At 32.6% G+C, this 21,734-nt stretch overlaps 1 protein-coding gene across 2 annotated transcripts in view; it reads left to right on the top strand.

Annotated features, from left to right (window-relative positions):
• The window catches only part of MAN2A1 (mannosidase alpha class 2A member 1), a 175,916-nt gene that overhangs the window by 63,253 nt on the left and 90,929 nt on the right, over window positions 1-21,734 (top strand). For both annotated transcript variants that reach the window (XM_081291424.1, XM_081291425.1), the window contains 4 exons: window positions 5,982-6,155; window positions 8,996-9,182; window positions 12,757-12,934; window positions 18,617-18,819. In XM_081291424.1, the coding sequence (XP_081147550.1) occupies window positions 5,982-6,155; window positions 8,996-9,182; window positions 12,757-12,934; window positions 18,617-18,819 (742 nt within the window). The remainder of the gene's footprint in view (window positions 1-5,981; window positions 6,156-8,995; window positions 9,183-12,756; window positions 12,935-18,616; window positions 18,820-21,734) is intronic.

The following is a 21,734-nucleotide window of genomic DNA, read 5'->3' as shown; positions in this document are numbered from 1 at the left end:
CCATGAAAAAACAGTTAAAATAGCAGTTCTAAGACTAATATCTAGTAGTTTAGACCTTGTTTGACTGGTTGGTCCTTCACTGGGGACATGGATTTCCTGAATGGTAAGAGTGGCTCACTGGTTTTAAACTGCAAACTATGCACTGTATGCTAAGCATTATTTCCTTCTGGGTGTCTGGAATCTTACTGTCCTAGGCAGAGGGTGCTTAAGTGACCATCTCCTGATGGAAATGGATACTAAGTGTCTAATGAGTTTTCTTGGTTGATAACATTTTGTCACAATTTGGTGCTGGAAGATTTAAACACATCCTATGTGCATCCACGTGGGAGAGGACTGTTGGAAGCCGTGTCAGGTTTTCTCTGGATTCTGCTCCATGTGCCTTTTCCTTCTGTTGGTTTTATTCTTTATTCTTTCTCTGTAGTAAATCATAGTTCTGAGTAGGACAGTATGCTGAGACCAGTAAGTTTTCTTAACAAATCTCTAAACCTAGGGGTGGTCTTAGAGATCCTCTATACCCAATGGTCTCTTTACTTAAATACTGAACTATGTCATAAGCCAAGAATATTCACTTTAGGGCTGGGGATGTGGCTCAAGCGGTAGCGCGCTCGCCTGGCATGCGTGCGGCCCGGGTTCGATTCTCAGCACCACATACAAACAAAGATGTTGTGTCCGCCAATAACTAAAAAAAAAAAATAAATATTAAAATTCTCTCTCTCTCTTTCTCTCTTTCCCTCTCTCACTCTCTCTTTAAAAAAAAAGAATATTCACTTTATAAACCTCAGTTGCAGATTTTTTCTTTATATTTAGCTTTTATTGAAGTATAATTTGTATGAAGTATAATATATAAATATTAAATATGACCTTCAGTGAATTTTGACAAGTGTATATACCCATTTGATACACTTTTCAAAAATTATCCCAGCAAAGTTCTCTCATGTCTTCATCTTTCTCCTGCATTTACCTGCTCTTTGATTTCTATCACTGCAGAGTTTTGCTTGTTAAATAACCCATTTTTGAACTCAAACAGTGTATACTCTTTTGGATCTAGTTTCTTTTGTTGAGTTTAGTTCTTTCCCTACAACTTTATTGAGATATGTTTTATAGGCCATAAAACTCACCTATTTAAAGTACACAGTTCAGTGATTTTTGGTATGTTCAGAGAGTTATGTAACCATGACCCTGATCCTTATTTTTAGAACTTTTCAGTATCCCTGGATGAAACATTATACCCATCATCTTTCTAGTTTCTTTTTTTTTCCTGCCCAAGTTACCAGTAATCCACTCTTTTGAAGATAGTCCCCCTTTAATGTCTGTGGGAGACTGGTTCTAGAACTCCTCACAGATACAAAAACACAAGTCTCTTAAATAAAATGGCATATAACCTTTGCATGAGTTTCTTCCCCTATACTTTAAACTATCTCTGAATTAACTTCTAATTCTCAATACAATGTAAATGCTATGTCAATAATTTTTATAGGAATAATGACTAGAAAAAAGTTTATACATGTTCAGTATAGATAATTTTTTTTTTTTCTAAAATATTTTTGATCCATGATGGGTAGAGTCCACAGATGTGTAACCCATGGATACAGAGGGCTGACTGTGGATTTGACTGTTCTGGACATTTCACATAAATAGAAGCATACAATACGTGACTTTTTGTGTCTGGCTTATTGGCATGTTTTGAAAGCTCCCTCATGTTGTAGCCTGTATCAGTTCTTCTTTCTTTTATATGGCTCTATAATACTTTGTTGTGTTACCACTTTAGTTTATCCATTCTTCAGTTGATGGATACTTGGTCTGTTTCTCCTTATTGATCACTATGATTAATACTGCAATACACATTTGTGTAAAAGTATACATGTGTTTTCATATCTCTTGGATATATAAATGGAAGTAGACATATGGGAACTCTATGTTTAGCATTTTAAGGTAGTGACACTCTTTCAAAAATGGCTGCATCATTTTACTTTTCCACCAATAATAGAAGGTTCTCCTTTCTCCAACGCATCAGTTACTGCCTTTTTAAAAACTGTAGTCATCCTAGTGTGTTTTGTTTTGTTTTGTTTTGTTTTGAGATGGGGTCTTGCTATGTTGCTCAGGCTAATCTCAAACCCCTTGGCACAAATGATCCTCCTGCCTCAGCCTCCTGAGTAGTTGGAATTGTAGGCAGGCACTACTATGCCTGGGGGGGGGGGAATTGGTGGGGGATATTGGGGTTAAATCCAGAGGAGCTTTACTACTGAGCCTCATCCCCAGCCCTTTCTTTATTTTTTATTTTGGGTCAGGGTCTTACTAAGTTGCTTAGAGCCTTGCTAAATTGCTGATGCTGTCCTTGAACTTGCAATCCTCTTGCCTCAACCCCCTAAGACATTGGGATTACAGGTGTGCACCACCACACCTGGCAAAATTTTTAATTCTGGAGTTCCGTTTACCTATTTTTTCCTTTGTCACCTGTGCTTTTGTTGTCATAGTTAGAAATCATTTTTAAATAACTTTATGGTTTTAGTTATCAGGTCTGTGATCTATTCTGAGTTAATTTTTGTGTATTGTAGCCAGTAGGATTGCACATTCATTCCTTTGCATGTTGATAGCCATTGTCCCAACATTCCTGTTGCTTGGTCTTCATTGAATTGTCCTGGCGCTCTTGTTGACAATCAGTTTACCATAATGTGAAGGCTTATTTTGGGCTTATAAAGCTGTCCTTTGATTTTCTGTCTGTTTTTATTCCAATACCACTCTGTCTTGATTTTTGTAGCTTTGTGTATGTGAGTTTTGAGATTGGAAAGCATGAGTCCTCCAACTTTGTTCTATTTTTAAGCTTATTTTGTCTATTAAGGGTCTTTTGATATGTTTTTCCAATTTGGATTTTCGGATAAGTTTATTAATTTCTGCATAATGCCATCTCGAGATTTTGGTAGTTATTGTGTTGAATTTGTCAGTTTAATCTGAGGATACATGAAGATGGAATGTCTTTCCATTTATGTAGATCTTTAATTTCTCTCAGTGTTTTTTTTTTTTTAAATAGCTTTTAGTATAAAAGTCTTGAACCTTTTGTGAAGTTTGTTCCTGCATATTTTATTCTTTTTGCTCCCATTATGAATGGGATGCTTTTAAATTTTTTTTATTTAGAAATATTCATTGCTAGAATATAGAGACACAGTTGATTTATATATAGTGATCTTTTATTTTTGTCATAGTAGGGATTGAGCCCAGGGTCCTCTACCACAGAACTACATCCCAGCCCTTAAATAAAAATGTTTGAGATAGTATCACTATGTTGCTGAGGTTGACGTTAAACTTGCTATCTTTTTTCCTTAGCCTCCCAAATGGCTATATTACAGGTGTGTGCCATCATGCCTGGTGCATATATGATCGTATATACTGCTACCAGCATTGGTTTTTGAGATTCATCTTTGTTTTAGTTAGCTTTTTTTGCTGCTATGACTAAAAGACCTAACAAGAATAATTTTAGAGGAAGAAAAGTTTGTTTGGGGGCTCATAGTTTCAGAGGTCTCGGTTTATAGAGATGGCTCCATTCTTCAGGGCCTGAGGTGAGGCAGAAGATCATGGTAGAAGATTGCTCACATGATGATCAGAAAACAGAAAGAAACTATGCTCAGCTCAACAAATACATTCCCCAAAGGCATGCCCCTAATGGCCTACCTTCTTCAGCTACACCCTACCAGCCTACCTGGGGATTAATTCACTGAGTTAAGGCTCTCAATCATTTCACCAGTCATTTAGCCTTTAAACCTTCTTGTGTTGCTTCACACATGGCTTTGGGGGAAAACCTCATATCTAAGCCATAATAGTTGTTTTGTTGTCTATCTCAGTAATTCATTCTTTTTGATGACTGGGTAGTAATTCATTCTTTTTGATGACTAGTAGTAGTATTGTTTATTCAGTTTCCTGTCAAACATTTGGGGTGCTTCTAGGTTTTAGTTATTATGACCTATGATGCAGTAAACATTTTGGGTACACATCTTTTTGTGGGTATATGTTTCATTGTCATGGATAAATAATAGGTATAGAATTTCTGAGTTCTAGGGTAGATATGTGTTAACTTATTGGTAACTATGGAAGAGTTTTTCAAAGTGGTTTTACTATTTTATATTCCACCATCAATGAATTAGAATTTCAGCCATTTTATTTTCTTACTGACATTGTTAATCTTTTTTTGTTTGTTTGTTTTAACCATTCTAGTGGAAATACAGTGATATTTTAATGTTTTAATTTGCATTTCTTTGGTGAATAATGATGTCAGGTACTGTTTCTTATGCTTATTGACCAGTGGTTTGTCTTATTTAGAAGTTTCTAAGTCTTCTACCATTTATCTTTTCAAGTGAGTTGTTTTTTGTGTGTTGTAGATGTTCTTTGTATGTTCTGAATATGAGTTCTTAGTTTTTAGTTTCTCATTTTTTTAAAACCATTTAATACCATTATAGGAAAGTTTGGATTTGTATTTATGTGTGTAAATCTTCTAGAAAGTTTACTTTTTATCATTACTAATATTTTCTCATTACTAATAATTTATTATTGATTGTTATAAGTATATCTTAAAAATGAAAAATGTGGCCCCTATTAATATTGCTAGGATTAGACCATATATCTCTTTACATTGTTCAAATCAGGTGTAATAGTGACATATGACAATGGTGGTATTTGCCTTTTCTTGTTTTAGATTTTTAAAGGAAATTGCTTAGCTTTACTAAGTATATTATCTATTATTTTATGGTGGGTATTTTTTATAGCATTGAGAAATTTCTTCTCTTTTTAGTATTTTTCAAGTAGCAGTGCATATTGAATGTTACTGGATTTCTTTCAGACATCTATTAACATTATATGGTTTGTCTAATTTGTTCTATGAATATGATAGCTGTTTGCTCAATTAAAAAGTCATTGACTTCCTGGGATAAATCCCTTTTGGTCTTGGTGCTATTGAGTTCAATCTGTTTAGTGTTTTTTGTTTGTGATTTTTATATCTGTTTTCATAAGTGAGATTAGTTTTCTTTCTTAATGTGCTACATTTATATGAATTATTTATTGGTTTAATGATACTTAATATAATAATTAGGTAGTATTGCATTTTTCTTTGTATTCCATGAAGTTTATGGACATTTGAAAGGATTTACCAGTAAAATTCCATGCCTACAGGGCCTTTTGTTTTAGGTAATTTTTTGATAATGCTAAAAATTTCTCTACAGTTATTTGTACTATCTAATTTGCATCTAATTTATATGAGTAGAAGTCTCATTTGAGAATCCTACATAAGTGAAAGATCAGATTTGTATAATGGTCAATGAATAAATATCTCAACTATAACCTGTTTATTTATTTATTTTACTTTTTATCTGTGAACTATATAGCTTTATTTGAAGTTTCTTATAATTGATATGATCCAGGTGTAAAAATTTCTATTGATCCCCCTCTTAAGTTAGAGAAAAAGCAACAGCTTCAAAATGTGAAATATGATAAATAATTATTCTGATCAGTTCTACCACTATATACTAAGATAATTTGTAGCTGTGTAAAGTATAAATGATAGACCGAAAAGTTCTAAATGTGGAGATTGGGAAGTATAAATTGAAATGACAGATCAGTGTGCTTTTGGGCTGTCCCCCTCCACAGATAACAGCACTCTGAGATCCTTGAGGGTAGAGCTTTGGTCCTTTTTGTCTGTCCAACTCAGATGAATGGCAGTGGCTTTATAATAGCTATGAGATGGCGGAGGGCTTATTTCAATTCCATCTAATGAATTTCAGTGACCATCTCCCTGCCTTGGTGGACATGAGTGGCAGCTTCCTCCCTGTGGGGAGTCTTACTGGGAGTACTTTGCAAAGGGTGATGTCAAGTAGATCCTCTAACTCATAACCCAGGAGTCCATAGAATTCTGATGTGTCTGAATGTGTTGTGACTTGTTCTTATTTCATTTCACTTATCAATTTCAAAATATAACACTTATTTTCTTTATTTAACAGGCGTGAAACCTCGTTCTGGTTGGGCCATTGACCCTTTTGGACATTCACCAACAATGGCTTATCTTCTAAAACGTGCTGGATTTTCACATATGCTTATCCAGAGAGTTCATTATGCAGTTAAAAAACATTTTGCACAGCATAAAACACTGGAGTTTTTTTGGAGACAGAATTGGGGTATGTAGGATTTGATGAAAGAAGAAGATCACACTTGACCTAGATGTTGTTTCACAAGGGTTATAAACTCATGATATTGTTGGTTTTATTTAGTGTCATTATTAAAATTCATATTGACTAAAGATGGTCATTCTCTTACTACAGTTACTTTCCAGGATGTTTGTGTCAAGATTCTTTTAAGTAGTGATGTTTATGTTTATTCATAGATCATTGAATCTTTATTATGTCTAAAGGAAGTATGGAATACAAAGAGTAGTATTGTGCCAATAATGCTATCATTTGCTTCTGGTTTAAAAAGCACATGCTTTATCACAAAATTGAACATGCATGAGAACTGCTATTTGGTCTTTTGTCTCATATTCAGCCTGTGTCCTTCCTTTTGCCTTTCTTGTCTCTGTACCTTGTAGGAATTGCCCTTGAAAACCTTAATCCTGTCCTCCTGGAAGAGGCTTCATGTTGTCTGTAGTTTCTGTTTTCATTCTGTTCTATAGGCATGCAGATGTTTCAAGGACATGCTTCTGCTGGCCTTTGTTGAGGCAGTGGAGACAGAACCATGGCCTAGTGGGAGGCTTTCCCTCTCCCAAACCCCAATTATCATTTGTTCATTTATTTTTATTTATTGGCTTTTTTTTTTAACTGTAGGCCATACTTTATTCTATGCTTTTTATATCTGCTCTCTTATTTAGCCTTTATTACCATCCTTTAAGTTACATTCATTACTATCCCTTTTTGATGGTGAAGAAATGGAGGTTTAACTATGTGGAACCATTTGCTAACACCAGACAGGTTATGGGTAACAGAGGTTTAGATCTAGTTATGTGCAATCCTGAAGCCCAAGCTCCTAACTCCCTGGCATTAACTTCTCAGTAAGATTTCATCTTGAAAACAAGATTTTGTTGCTAAAATGATGTTAGGAAATTTCTACATTACATCATACTTTCTTTCCTATATAATCTATATTCCTTAGGTGTTTCAGAAAAATCATTTGTATATCTAGCCAATAACTTTATTACACATAACTGCTGTTGTTTTTTTTTCAATAAGGAAAGCAACTAGCTATGTAATTTTTTATTCTGGAAAATTAAACCTGTAAGGAGGACAAGAATTTGTAAGGGGTTATATCCTGTGTAGTTTCATTGAATGCAAAGGAACATTTGAAAAACAAAGGATTGTTAATTTGCCCATAAATATCAGTAAGAAATTATTGAATACTTTGATGTATTTAATACTGTGCAAGGAAGGAATGCAGAAAACATCCTTTCCTGTAAGGAAGTTATTGTCTAATTTGATAAAATGCAGGCCCAATTAAAGGCAGTGAATAAAATTAAATGTATATGTGAACTGCTAAGTAGTGAGGTATAAGGCAAGGTAGGTGGATGATGAGTATGTTTTCATCTGTAGGAGAAAGGAAGAGGAAGTTTCTGTCAGTTCTGGGACTTGTAGTAACCTGTGTACACATAGCAAGTATTGGTGAACAATATCCCTGGTGCCACACCTTTGAATGGGCTTCATTGAAACCACTGATAACACAGAAACATAAAAGTTTTAATAGTTTTAAAAATTTACAAAAGTGATAATTATCTTAACTAAATAGCTAAAATTGGAATATTTTAGAACATAAGATACATTTGAACATGTTGCTTTTTGAAAGATATCAATAAATTGAGCTTGTATTGTCCCCCCCCCCTTTCTTTTGTAGCACTGGGGATCAGACTCAGGGCCAATCCTTAAAGGGTATGCTAGGCAAGAGCTCTGCCAGTGGACTACATCCCCATCCCTTTTTATTTTTTGAGACAAGTTCTCGCTAAATTGTTGAGGCTGGCCTTAGTTATCCTTCTACCTCAGCCTCCTGAGAAACTTGCATTACACCTGGAATTACTGGCTCTGGTTCTCATAAAGCAGTTATTTTTATTTTTTAGAAATGTAAATGTTGCTTTTTTTTTGTTTTTCTTTTGTTTTTATTATAAAGCAGTAAATACCCATTTCTGGAAATTGGAAATCCATACATAAATAAAGGTAGGAGAAGTTGTTTAAAGCTCAGGATCACACTTCTGAGGATAACCACTTTTAACCTCTGTTTTAAGTGGTCAAGTCTTACTTGGTGGTGGGCATCAGCTCTTTCTAGGGCAAGATCTTAACACATGCTGCTCTTGAGGTTTTAATTAAAAATTATCCTCCATCAGTAATCAGTGCTCTTTTTCTACATTTTTTTTTTTGTTTGCTTTGTTTTTGAAATTTACCCCCCCCCCCCCAGAAAAAAAAAAGTCCCCTTGGCTAACTTTTGGTGAATATCAGGATAGACTCTGGGAACTTTCCTGTGTTGTGCTTTCTCTCCTCAGTACAAGAGGTGAATAGGCATTTGACTAGTGTTTTCATGATCCCCTGCCCCACCCTTCTTTTGTTCTTTCAGTTCCTTTGTTTTCTCTTTCACTCAGGCCCTCTAGCTAAATATCTTGGTCCCCCAGTATGTACTATTGCCTGGCAAGGGACAGATATGGCAGGTATTATGAGACAGGGGTAGACAGCCTCATGAATTTGGATGAACCAGTTGTAATTTTAACTTCAAGTCAGTTGGTATCCTTCCAGGTCAGCAGATGCTGGTTCTTTATGGGGCTTTTTGCCCATACTATATTTACATAAGGTAAAGAGAGGCTGAGATATATATTTTCCTTCAGATTAAAGCTATTAAACACTTCTGGGGTATATATAGTGGTAGGTAAAGGGCTGTTGATTTAAGATAGAGCTTGCATTGTATACGTATGAAGTAATGGCATCATTGAGCAGTTTAGGGGAAAACATATTTTGTAAATGCAAGTTTGTTTGTTGGCTTTTTATTTTAGATCTGGGATCTGCCACAGATATTTTTTGCCACATGATGCCTTTCTACAGCTATGACATCCCTCACACTTGTGGACCTGATCCTAAAATATGCTGCCAGTTTGACTTTAAACGGCTTCCTGGAGGCAGCTATGATTGTCCCTGGGGACGCCCCTCAGAAGAAATATCTTCTGAAAATGTCCAGAGAAGGTATGAAAACATGTATTTCGTAAGACAACATCATGAATAAAGTAGCTACTTAGCTGTGAGTTGCTGAGGTTGAATAAATAGCTTCAGTAGCCAGCATTATCCTTATCTTAAGTATTCATTCAAACAAGATCTAAGGCAACTTAAAAATGCCAGATTTGACTATGCCTTTTATGTGTTATAGTTTAATGGAAATGGAACAATAGAAGATCAATATACAGTGGCTAACCCACAATGTACTATTATTACCACCTCCTTTGCCCTCCTTATAAAAGCTTTCTACCGTGTTTGATTGATTTCATATACTTTTGTTGATAATAAAACTTCTGGTCTCCATTGTATAAATTGGTAAGAAAAGCAACTCAACTGCAAAAACACATTTGTTGAAATGGAACACATAAAGAGTGTAATTGTCTTCCCATAGTAACAACTTCAATAATAGTGAATATCACCCAGCTCTGATGAATATACAGCTTTGCATCTTTCTGATATTTTTGACTTATAGAAAACTTTAATTAGGAATATTTATACTTAGACATTATTTAAGTAAAATAATCAAAGAAATGAAACATTTCTTTAGAATACAATTGTGCTAATGAAGGACTCATCTCATTAGAGCAAGGTACCTATAGTTTCTAACTTCGGTGCTTTTAAAGTTTAATTTCTTTACTTAAAAATTAGTATAATGAATTGAATAAAACATTGTATCATAATATAAAAATACAAAACTCTGCTAAGAAAATAATGGCCTCTTAAATACATTAAGATCTTTGTACTGTCAAATCTATGCATTAAATTACTTTAAAAAATACACATAAGGAATCAAATGAGATCAGGTGGTTTAATCTTGACTGAGCTCTTGGTCATAAAGAAAATTTTCCGGTGTGAGCCCTTCATTGTGGCAGAACTGAAGGTGTTTTAGCATGGGAGTCTTCTTGAAGCTAAGAAGTCCTTTTATCAAAATATGACTTCAAAGTTCTTTTGAAAAATTCTCCAAGACTGGGCTGATCTGGTTTTCATTTTCTTGGCTCCAACAGCAATGAAACCAAGAACTATGAGCATCCTGCTTTCTAGGGTTAAGCTGGTCAGGCATAAGAGAATAAGCTAGTCTGTGCAGACAGTGCAGTAATCTGAAGGCCTGGGGTAAGAGGAGCCCTGACCTAACTAAGTACATAGCCCTCTATATTTGCCCGTATTTACATCACTCCTTCCAGCTCAGGTGGTCAGGGATCAGGAGCTAATTTTAAGATTAGCCAGATGTTTCAGTTGGGGAGTTCCAGTGTATCCACAAGTATCGTGAGCCCCCTTTCTCTTTCTTGGGTGCTGTTGAGAGTGCTGTGTTTGGTACATTGCTAGAAAAGAAGCCACTTTGTGTAATCCTTTGACTGTCTTATCTAACCCTCCACAAATTGCTTCCTAGGAGCATGTCTATGCTCAGTCAGTTCCAGTGGTTTTGAAGGTAGTTTCCATGCACCAGGGGACATATGGATGAGTTGGTGGTTTCTTTTTTTTTTTTTTTTTTTTTTTAACTTCTTAAAAGTTCTAACATAATTCTTCTATTTACTTCATATACAGACATATCTTTTTGACCTGGTGATGAGTGAAGATAACACATGCATTCCAGCTCAGTGACACTTTTTAATACCCTAAGTAAAATGAGATTTAACTGTAATATATAAGTAACATCTTTTGATATGTTAAGTGCAACAGATTCCTCTACTTTGCAAATAAGGAAATACATTTCTTCATTAGTTTTTTGTATGGTGTCATATTTTAAGTTGGCTTTTTTCCATTGAATGTCAGATAATTTGATGTTTCAAGGAACTTTTTTGGGGGATTGATGATTGGAGTTAAGCTGACATTTCTTATTTAGTAGAAAAAGTCAAGAGCAAATCGTATCTTTATGCCTTCACATATAGTATTGGTCAATGCATTCACCATTTGTTTGTCATACAGTTAGTGAGCACATACTACATGCCAAATGGTATAGAATGGTTGTTTGTCTTTCCTACTGTTGATATTTTCTGGGCAGAAGCTTGAGAGTTAGGATGGATACCAGATGTAAAAAGGACACCATTAATGTTTGTACTCTTTTTTTCTGTATATGTGCAAAGCACCAATATATAGAAATTGTGGTAAATATAATAGTAAACTTGTTTATGCTGACTGCCTTAAGAATCTAGTTGCATGCCCAATCATAGTATCTTTTATCTGTTGTTGATATATTTGATTTTTTTACTCTTGTTACTTTTGGTCTTATTTCTGTGTGGCTAATCTCATCATTCATGTGTCTTTTTAAAAATTGTAAGTAATAATCTAAAATTGGTTTTGAAAAGTGTGAAATCTGAGTAAATTAATAGTAAAGATTAAGTATGATGCCAAATGCTAATCTTAGAAAACTAAACATTATATGTTACATAAGGGCATTATGGTTATACTTTACTGGCCAAGCCCTAAAGTATTGCTAAAATTTAACATATACAAAGTCGTTTCAGAGACTGTACATTTTTTTCAAAAGACCATATGGGATTCTAAATTTAATTTTTTAATAATTATTATAGGATGAATCTTATTACTGATATTATTTGAGTTGCTTTCATAGGTTTTTATATTGTGAATTGCAATTAACTTTTGAATAATCCTTGAAGTGAAAACTTGTTATTTAAGTAAAAAAAAAAAAACCAACTTGTTATTTAAGCACTAATTTTTTAAAATTTGGTTTTATAAACACCATGAATTACACTGTTATCTGCTTTTTGAATTTCATTTTTATAAGTCTTCCTCTTACTTTGAATTCCCAGACTTCCTCAAACAGTTCCCCAATTCAGCATTTCCCAGTTTTCTTCAGAATACTAGAATATGAAGTATAAAAGCTGATCATATTAGCACAGTGTGTTATACTGACTTCTTGAGTCCTGGGTTAAAGCCAGAAGAGATAGAAACTAAAATAGCTTATTCAACTCCCAAACATTATATGGTGAACAGTATTGAAAAGGACACTGTAACAGATAATCAGATTATTTATGGCAGGTGTCCAATTGTTATTCTTTCTTCAGAAGAGGATATACTTTCTGTAGAATGTTATCGGTTAAGATTTATGCCAATTAGTCTTTTTTGAAATGCATTTTTCTGTTTAATTAGACTATAAAGATTTTACATTAAATTAGAGAAGAGATATTAAAACAAAGCAAACTTCAATGTTGATTGGATGAGAACTCTATGTCTTCTTGGACTAAATTATTTTAAAACATGGACTATCTGGGAGCCAATTGCTGTGACTAGGCTTCAGGAAGACATTGCTGCCCTAGTAATTAACATGCCAAATCTGGTTGTGACCATATTTCTCTAAAGATAGTTCATTGGAAAAGTATGGGTTTCTTAATTGGATAATTTCTTAAGTGGATAATGTGTGATTTATAAAAAAATCTGCCTTGTAAATTATATAAATATTAAATATACAGATAATATATACAATAATTTGCTTTAATGTATTATACATTTGAATTTTGATACTTTCTTATTAACTTTTTCTGTTGACCTCTTAATATAATTCATGTTTTCTTCTATTCTTTTATAGGGCTCTTTTGATTCTAGATCAGTATCGAAAGAAGTCAAAACTTTTCCGTACTAAAGTTCTCTTGGCCCCACTTGGAGATGATTTTCGCTACACTGACTACTCAGAATGGGACTTACAGTTCAAGAATTATGAGTATCTTTTTAAATATATGAATTCTCAACCTCAGTTGGGAGTAAAGGTAATGGAAGATATTTATTTATAATACTGTTTTCAAAGTTGAACCCTCAGTGTTAATTGAAGCTATAACACCGTATTCTTAGTTTCTTTGTACTGCATCTTGGCATTTCTTAGACTATATAATTCTTATGTAAAAGTACAATTCATTAAGAAAAAAATTATCATATACCATAGTTCAATTTCTAAAGATGACTCTTAACACTCCTTGGGAATTATAGAGGCATTGCTTTTATGTGACTGAAAGTCTGTACCTACTAAGTTGCAGTTTCCATTTTGCAGAAATGCCCTATTTTTCTACCAGCATTGAAAGTTTATTGCTCCTCTATGATAGTTGCTTCCTTCTGATTTAGTAGTGTGACTAGCATTTGTAGATGAATAGATCATGAATTTTGCAAATGTCTCATATCCAGAAAATACACAACCTTTTTTCTTAAGTGAGAAGATTTCTAAAATTAATAGCTTGCCTGTGGTTCTTACTTTTTTTTTTTAACCTTGTGGAAAATTTGAAATGCACCCTTAAGTTTTGAGAATAGCACAGACAGCTCCCTTCTCTTCATATCCTGGCTCGACTTCAATATGTATCAACTGAGACCACTCTTTTGTTACCTCTGCCCCACTGTTGTCTCAGCCTTCTCCCAAGATCATGTTGGAACAAATCTCAGTTGTTATGTACTTTTCATCTGTAACTACTTGAGTATGTATCTCTTAATGGATACTTTTAAAGATTATAATCATAATACCATTATGAAATCTTAAAAATTTAGTAGTAATTTGATAATATAATATATCTGGATAGATTTGCATTTTCCTTATCTCATTAAAAATGTGTTGAGTCAAAATTCATAGAAGACATATATTTACATTTGGTCAACAAGTCTTTATATTTTATTTTATTTTTTTAATTTTAAGATCCTATGGGAGAAAATTAATTATTCAACATGTTTATTATATTTGCATATTTACCTATAAGACAGAAGATCTATGAAAATACTATAGAAAGGAATCAACATTATTATGTAGAAAATTAGAAAGCTAGAGGTAGACCACAGTTTATGTAGTAATAATTTAATTTATTAAATAAACTTATGTAATATCACATAGATAAACTTAAGTCAAATACTAAGCCTATTCAAGATATTTATAACTAAATTTCTACCAGTTTGGGAGATCTGAACATAGGGACTCTGTTTAAATCATCTGTGTATTCTTCTCAAAGGCAAAGTTGAAACATGAATATCTGATCAGAGAGGGAGGTATGTATGTGAGTTGTTTATCTTCTCCATGTATCGCACTGGAGAATGATTTGGAGTCCATAGAAAGGTCTGGTCTTCTGTCTGACTCTGAAGAGTTAGATCCTAATTTTATTATTTCACTATTTCTTCCTTTGTATGCCCACTATAACAACTTATTAAAGTAATTTTGAGAATTAAAGTATCACACACATAGAAGAAGTGTGCAAACCCTAAGTGTGTAGATAATTTTTCCAACTACAAAACCCCTTTATAACCACCACCATAACAAGGCCTAGGACAGTCATAGCACCTGGAGCAGTTCCTCAGGTCCCCTCTTGGTCACCACTGACTCCTTCTATAATAGGAGCCACTATTGTCAAAGATACCACTTGTTCCTAAATTGTATTGGAAGGGAATCATAAGTGTGTACTTTTCTGCTTCTGTCTGTTTACTTGTTTTTAACACTTTATACACTCTCTAATTTGTTTGATGAGTATACCAAGTTTTATTCTTTCTGCTATTTTTGGACATTTAGGTATACGCCCCTCTTTTTTTTTTTTTGTCTATTACAAATAAAGCTGCTTGAACATATCTAGCATGTTTTAGTCACCTGTGTATGAGTTTATGTGGGTGTAAAATGGATTAGGATTTTTTTATCATATTGTGTATGCTTGTTTAAGTTTAGTGGATAATGCCAAGTAATATGCCAGCATATCAGTTGTTTTATTGTGTGACACACTTTGTATTGTCACAGTATTTTTCTTTTCATTTATGTGCTTTTGGCAGATGTGATGGTTTTATTTTGTGTTTCCCTGGAGATTAATGAAGTTTGACCCTCTTTTCATGATTATTGCCATTTGTGATCCTCTTTTGAGAAGTTCCTATTTTATTCTTTCAGTAAATTTTAAAATTAAATTGGGTTATCTGTTTTTTTTTCTGTTTATAATTCTTTTATCTGTTTTGGATTGAGTCTTTTTTTTTTCAAATAACAAGTTACACAAATATTGTCTCCTGTTAAGTAGCCTATGTTTTTAACTCTCTTGTGTTGTCTTTCAATCAACAGAAATTCTTAATTTTAATTAATTTAATTTAACAATATTTTGTTTTATGGTTAGTGATTGTTATGTCTTATTTAAGAAAATTTTATTTACTCCAAGATCATAAAAATACTTTTTGTATGAAGTTATTCCTACAAACTATTATTTTGCTTTTAACATTTCATTCAGTAGTTTGTCTGAAATGTAATGCTGTTCATCATGGGAGGTGGGACTCAAGATGCATGTTTGCTCATATAAGGATATACTTTTTTTGAAAAGTCCATAGTTTCCTGCATTGTACTGCAACATCAACGACATTAATCGTAAGCGAGACTGTTTGTGTGGGTCTATTTCTAGTCTTTCTTTTGCTAATCTCTATTCTTTCTTTTGACTAATCTCATGCTGTCTTTATTACTCTAGCTTTATAAAAGGTCTTAGTATCTGATAGTATTAATTTTTCAACTTAGTTCTCCTCAAAATTCTGTTGGTTATTCTTAATTCTTTGTAGTCTGTATAAGTTGAGCTCAATGTTTTAATTTCTACTAAAAAAACAAAAATGGTGGCATTTTAGTTGGCATTACATTGGATCTGTGGTTCAATTTGAGTATAATTAACTTTACAAATATTGGGCCTTCAAGAGCATGGTATATTCTATGTATAATAATATAATTGACTTTTGCAATTTAACTTGTTATCCAGTAAATTTGTTTATTTTTATTTATTTTTAAGATTTATTTTTAAGTTTTAATAGTGTATGGATTCTTTTTGAATTATCTATGTGTGAATAATGGTATATTTTTTTATTCTTTTCCAAAACTTTGTAACTTTCATTCTGTCTTCTTGCCTTTGCAAATACCGAATTTACAAAGGTGAGAGTAGACATACTTTTCTAAGGGAAAAAACATTCAGTATTTCATCATCAATCATGATGTGTGCTGTAAGACTTTATAGACTCCCTTATCAGATTGAGGAATTTATATTTTTCTCATATACAGAATTTTTAAAAAATAATTAGTTGCTGAATATTATCAATTGCATCTGTTAGGGAATGTTTTCTATTAGACTTTTATGTCTTGTGTAATGACTGGATAAGTGCCCTAAGATGAAAATTTGGGAGAGTGTAGGATTCATTTGATGCATTTTGACTTTCTCCAGAATTTTTATCCTGACTAGTTTGGTTGTCTTTGAAATTTTTGACTTTTTTCTTTGTCCACACAGTTTATGTAGTTATATTTCTGGAATGTTTTGCAGATATTTTTTTTCCAAACTGAGAATGTACACTTACTATTTTAATGAAAGGAAAGGAAGAAGCACATAATTGAGTTTAGATGGCTAAAAAAAAAAAAAAAAAAATGACATTGGGGCTAGCCAAGACAGCTGGTTTGCCATGGATCATCATTTAACAACTATGTAATTTTTTCTGTGTAGTGTTCTGATAGAGGTGTTTTATGTTTAATATTGAATTTGTTTCACCTTTTAGTGTAAAAATCATTTAAATATTTTTCTTTGATTATTTTTAGGTGTCCTATATATTTACTTTTATGAGCTACCAGAAAACATTATGGAAAATTTTACTTTTGAAACTATTCTAGCATAGGCAGAGGATATTTTTCAGTCCTTAAAAATTGAATGAAGTTTGTGAGAAAGCTATTGACTACTTATCTAGACTTTTGAACATTACTTTGGGAAATTGTCAAGTAGGAAATGTTTCATCCTGGCTCATTCCAATATTAATTGAGAAATTTAAAAGGATACAGTTCAATGTGACTATCAGGTTTGTCATGCCATGAATTCCTAAAGTTTGAAACTCAAAGGGATTTTTATTGTCTAAAAAATTTTTTTTATTAGATATATATTTGATAATTGGATATTTTACCACTATTATTATATATACATCTCTGAGCTTGTCTGTACCTATAAGGTAGGAAATGAATGCTATCATTCCTTGTATTTGTGATCTCATTCTTGTATGGTTAAGCATACATACTTATATTCTGCTTCTTAGTAATTTTGTTGAGTGAGCAGTAATACTTATGAGTTAAAATATATTGAATGCTTTTATTATTTGACATTAATTTTCACTTAACTTTATTCTCTGAACATTTTGGTAGGTACCATGATTATTCCCATTATAGGATAAAGAGATTGAAGCGCACTAATTGATTAACTTGCCTAAGATAACACTGTATTTGGTGAAACCAAAATAAGAATAGATGATATAAGTGAAAAATGCTTATCTTTAATAAAAACATAGGGATTTAGTAGCAATCATCTATTTTGCTATAATGAAATTTATTATGACACAATTTGACTGTAACAACTTGTATTTCCCTTACTATTATCATGTTGTAAATGTTTCCAGTTGGAATTTTGTCTTAGCAATAGAGAAATAATAGCTAAAACCTACACCATTATTTTCCAGTCATAATTCTAAGCTTTTTACTTAGAACTGTATTTTCCATAACACAGAGGCATTATGTAGTATCCTTAAAGCCATATTAAGATAAGTGGTAGAGATAGGACTTAAAATCTTGCCATTGTATATTCAGTCATAATACTTCATAGTGTGTGTGTGTTTGTGTAAGAAATAATAATCAGTATCTTATTACTTAAAAACACATTATCTGTTTTATAATGTATTTTAACATGAGTACCTTTTAAATATCTGTTTACAAGGTCTGGTATAATGTTTCTTTCTTTGATTTGTACAATAGTTTGGACTCATAAAAATGGATTTATGTACTGGTGATTTATATCATTAGTTAGAATCACCTGTTCATTTGAGCAGTCAACCTTGCAATTCTTATCATGTAATGTTTCACTCAGTGCAGAGAAAATGAACTTTTAAAATGACCTCCTGTTTTTAAAGTCTGTCCCTTTTTCCTTATAAGAACTCATAGTGGGGGCCTAGGTGTCAAGAAGAGGCTATGATATATGAAATACCTTGTGGCTAACAAAACTATTCTTCCAGACTTCTGGAACATTTTGCTTAAAATATGTATCTTTTATTTTTTGTGATCCATCTTTCATTCATCTGAATTACTCCATGCCTGGATCTTTGAGCACTTCAAAATCTTAAAAATATGTAAGGAATTTTCCTAAATCCTTGAACACTTCAAAACCTTGAAGATATGTAAGGAGTTTTCATTTCCACAAATTTTTAGATCTAAATAGTTCTCCTAATTTCCTAACTACTTAGATGTTCAAGTTTTCTCTTAGATAAATTTAGGACTTGATGCAAGTAAAAGAAACAGCCACTAGTATTTTTCCCCATTTTTGATTTTTAAAAATCTGAACTGTATGTTCATTTTGGAATTATAGCTTGCATAGTTATTATTAACTTTTCATTTCAATATAAGAAGTAAACAATTTTAAGGTATCAATAATTAAATTATAACTTTTTGTTTTTACTAGATACAATTTGGAACGTTATCAGATTATTTTGATGCTGTGGATAAAGCAGATGAAGCTATGAAAAAGAAAGGCCGATCAATGTTCCCTGTTCTAAGTGGAGATTTTTTCACTTATGCAGACCGGGATGATCATTACTGGAGTGGCTATTTTACATCCAGACCCTTTTACAAGCGAATGGATAGAATTGTGGAATCCCATTTAAGGTATATTTACCTTTAACTTCATTTCTTTCCCATTATTGTAGCCTTTTTTAAAGAGTTTTGTATAATATATATTGTTTATATAGTGCTATATGGTGCATTTAATCTAATTAAAACATTTTAATGCAATCAGAAATATATCTCCAAAGTGTGATCATATTACTACGGGTTTTTGTTCTGGAAGGAAAAGTGGCTTATATTGTTCTAAGTTGAATTTTTTTGAGTTCTGTGTTTTGTATTTTTCTAATTAATTTTCTTGTATTGTTTGCATACCATATTAGTATTCATGACACCACCATGTGTGTCTTCAGACCAATGATCTGGCAGACCCAATTGTTGGAAACATAGATAAGCTTCAGATAAGCAAATGGGCCACCCAGCAGCCCAAAGTGGGTTTCCATGTGCATAGTCTAAAACTGATTTATTTCATATATGGGAGAATTGTAGAGGCTCTATTTTAGTTTATTTATAGAAACACATTTCTAGGCAAGTGCTCTACCACTGAGCCACAACCCCAGCCTTATAGAAACACATTTCTGTAGGCATTATTTTCAGCTTAGAAGAACACAATTTGAAAGGGGTGAGAATCAATAGGAGAGGCAGAGGAATTTGTTGAAAAAGTAAACTGATTCAAGAGAAGATTTAAAAAGTCAATAGAAAATATAAAAACATTGAAACAGTACCATCCAGTAGAAATTTGAATTACTGTTTAGTAGTATGACATGTCTCTAATGACAGGTTCTAGTCTCCATTGTGCACTATGGTAGCTGTAACTACTGAGCACTGGAAATGTGATCAGTGTGATAGAGGATTATTAAGAATTATGTGAATTCTTAATTTCATCTTTTTTATTTTCTGCTACCAGGGATTGAATCCAGGGGTGCTTAATCACTGAGCCATATTCCCAGTCCTTTTTAGTTTTTATTTTGAGACAGGGTCTCTCTAAGTTGCTTATTAAATGTCTATAGCTAGATGTCTACCATATTAGGGAGTATAATTCTGAGTAATTGATTCTGACATTTTTTTTTTTTGGTAAAATTAAATTATACCAGAGGCTCCCAAGATTTTGTCATTGCCTATAACCCAGTAGAGTAATTAATTTTTATGATGAATCTTAGTATTAAAAAAATAAATTTGGGGGCTGAGGATATAGCTCAGTTAAGCATGCTTGCCTTGCATGCACAAAGTCCTGTGTTCAACCCCTAGCACCACAAAAACAAACAAACAAACGAAACAACAAAAAACAAATTACTACAGCTCGGTAGTGTATTCCTGTAATCCCAGCAACTCAGGAGGCTAAGTCAAGAGGATTGCAAGTTTGAGGCCAGCCTGGGCAATTTAAAATTTAAAAATAACAAAGGCTAGCCTAGGCAATTTAGAGAGACCCTGCCTCAAAAAAAAAAAAAAAAAAAAAAAAAAAAAAAAAAAAAAAAAAAAAAAAGAAAGAAAGAAAGAAAGAAAGAAAAAGAGAGAGAGAGAGAGAAAGAGACAAAGAAAGGTATAGCTTAGTGGCTGAGCACTTGCCTAGTGTGCATGAGGCTCTGTTTTTAGTCCCAGCATAGCAAACAAAAACAAAAAAACAGCAAGTTAAATTTTACCTATCCTCTTTCATATACTTGTGGGTTCTGTTTTTAAAAAGTCTTTTAATAAAAATTGTGAATTTCTTCAAGAATTTGCTTTGGTATATCAGTGTCTGTTTTTGTCATGCTTCTCTTAACAGTATTTCAAAATCCCAACATTTCACTAGTATTTGGGATATAAGAGAGGAATATATCCTATATTTATAATAAAATAGAGCTCATAAATTTTAGAGACTTGGAATGAACAGTTATCTGTCATATAACTCTAAATTTTCTATAATGAAATAGAATAAGTACTAAGTAATATAGATTCTTTCAGCCCACTGAATTAGTGATTTTTAAATTTGAAGCATTTTTTTAGTGGAAAAGAGTTATAAATAGATTTATTAAATATATTCAAAGCTACAAATTTATTTTGAAAATTCTGCTTTAAAACAAAACAAAGCAAAAAGGTATACTCTAGTTTTGAATTTCCAAATGTATTAATTTATTTGCAAATAAATTTATTGCCTGAAAATATTTCATCATCATTTATAAAATTAAGTAAAAATAGGAGAGTATAAAGAATATTTGAAAATCTGTTTAATATTTTGGTTTATATATTTGTATGTACTCTTTTCAAAACCAAGAATATTTGCCATGGATTTATATGGACATACATACAACCTTTACTTCATTCCACCTGTTGATTCTCATACTTTGATTTTTGTAAGCGTTAGAATTTTAAAATGGAGATTATTTACTGTCTTTTATTTATTTCTATAATTTCGAGAAATCCATCATCACTTTTTATAAACCATCTCTAATATTTTTTTCCCTGAATCTTGATACATTTTTTAAACTTGCCTTGATTTTCTCTCCATTGAGCTTAACCTGTTTAACCCATAGTACCTTCTTTTTTTCTCTCCATTAAGCCATATCTCCTTTTAAAACACTTTTAAAGAATCATATCTTTTTTGATTAAAAAAATAAATGACAGCAGAATGCATTACAATTCTTACTACATGTATATAGCACATATCTCTGATTGTATATAAAGTATAATCTCTGATTGTATATAAAGTATGTTGACACCAATTCATGTCTTCATTTTGGATGATGATGTCTATCACATTCCACCATCCTTGTTAATCCCCTTCCCCCTCCTTTCCCTCCCACCCCTCTGCCCTATCTAGAATTTGTCAATTCCTCCATGCTTCCTCTCTCTACCTCATTATGAGTCAGCCTCCTTATATCAGAGAAAACATTTGGTATTTGTTTTTGGGGGGTTGGCTAATTTCACTTAGCATTATCTTAAAAGAAACCTATCTTGAACTGTCTCTTCTGATGTAAAAAATA

This window comes from Spermophilus citellus (assembly GCF_964194105.1).
Source record: "Spermophilus citellus genome assembly, chromosome: 1".
Classification (NCBI taxonomy): Eukaryota; Metazoa; Chordata; class Mammalia; order Rodentia; family Sciuridae; genus Spermophilus; species Spermophilus citellus.
Note: the sequence above shows the minus strand (reverse complement) of the source record. Positions and strands in the feature narration are given on the sequence as shown.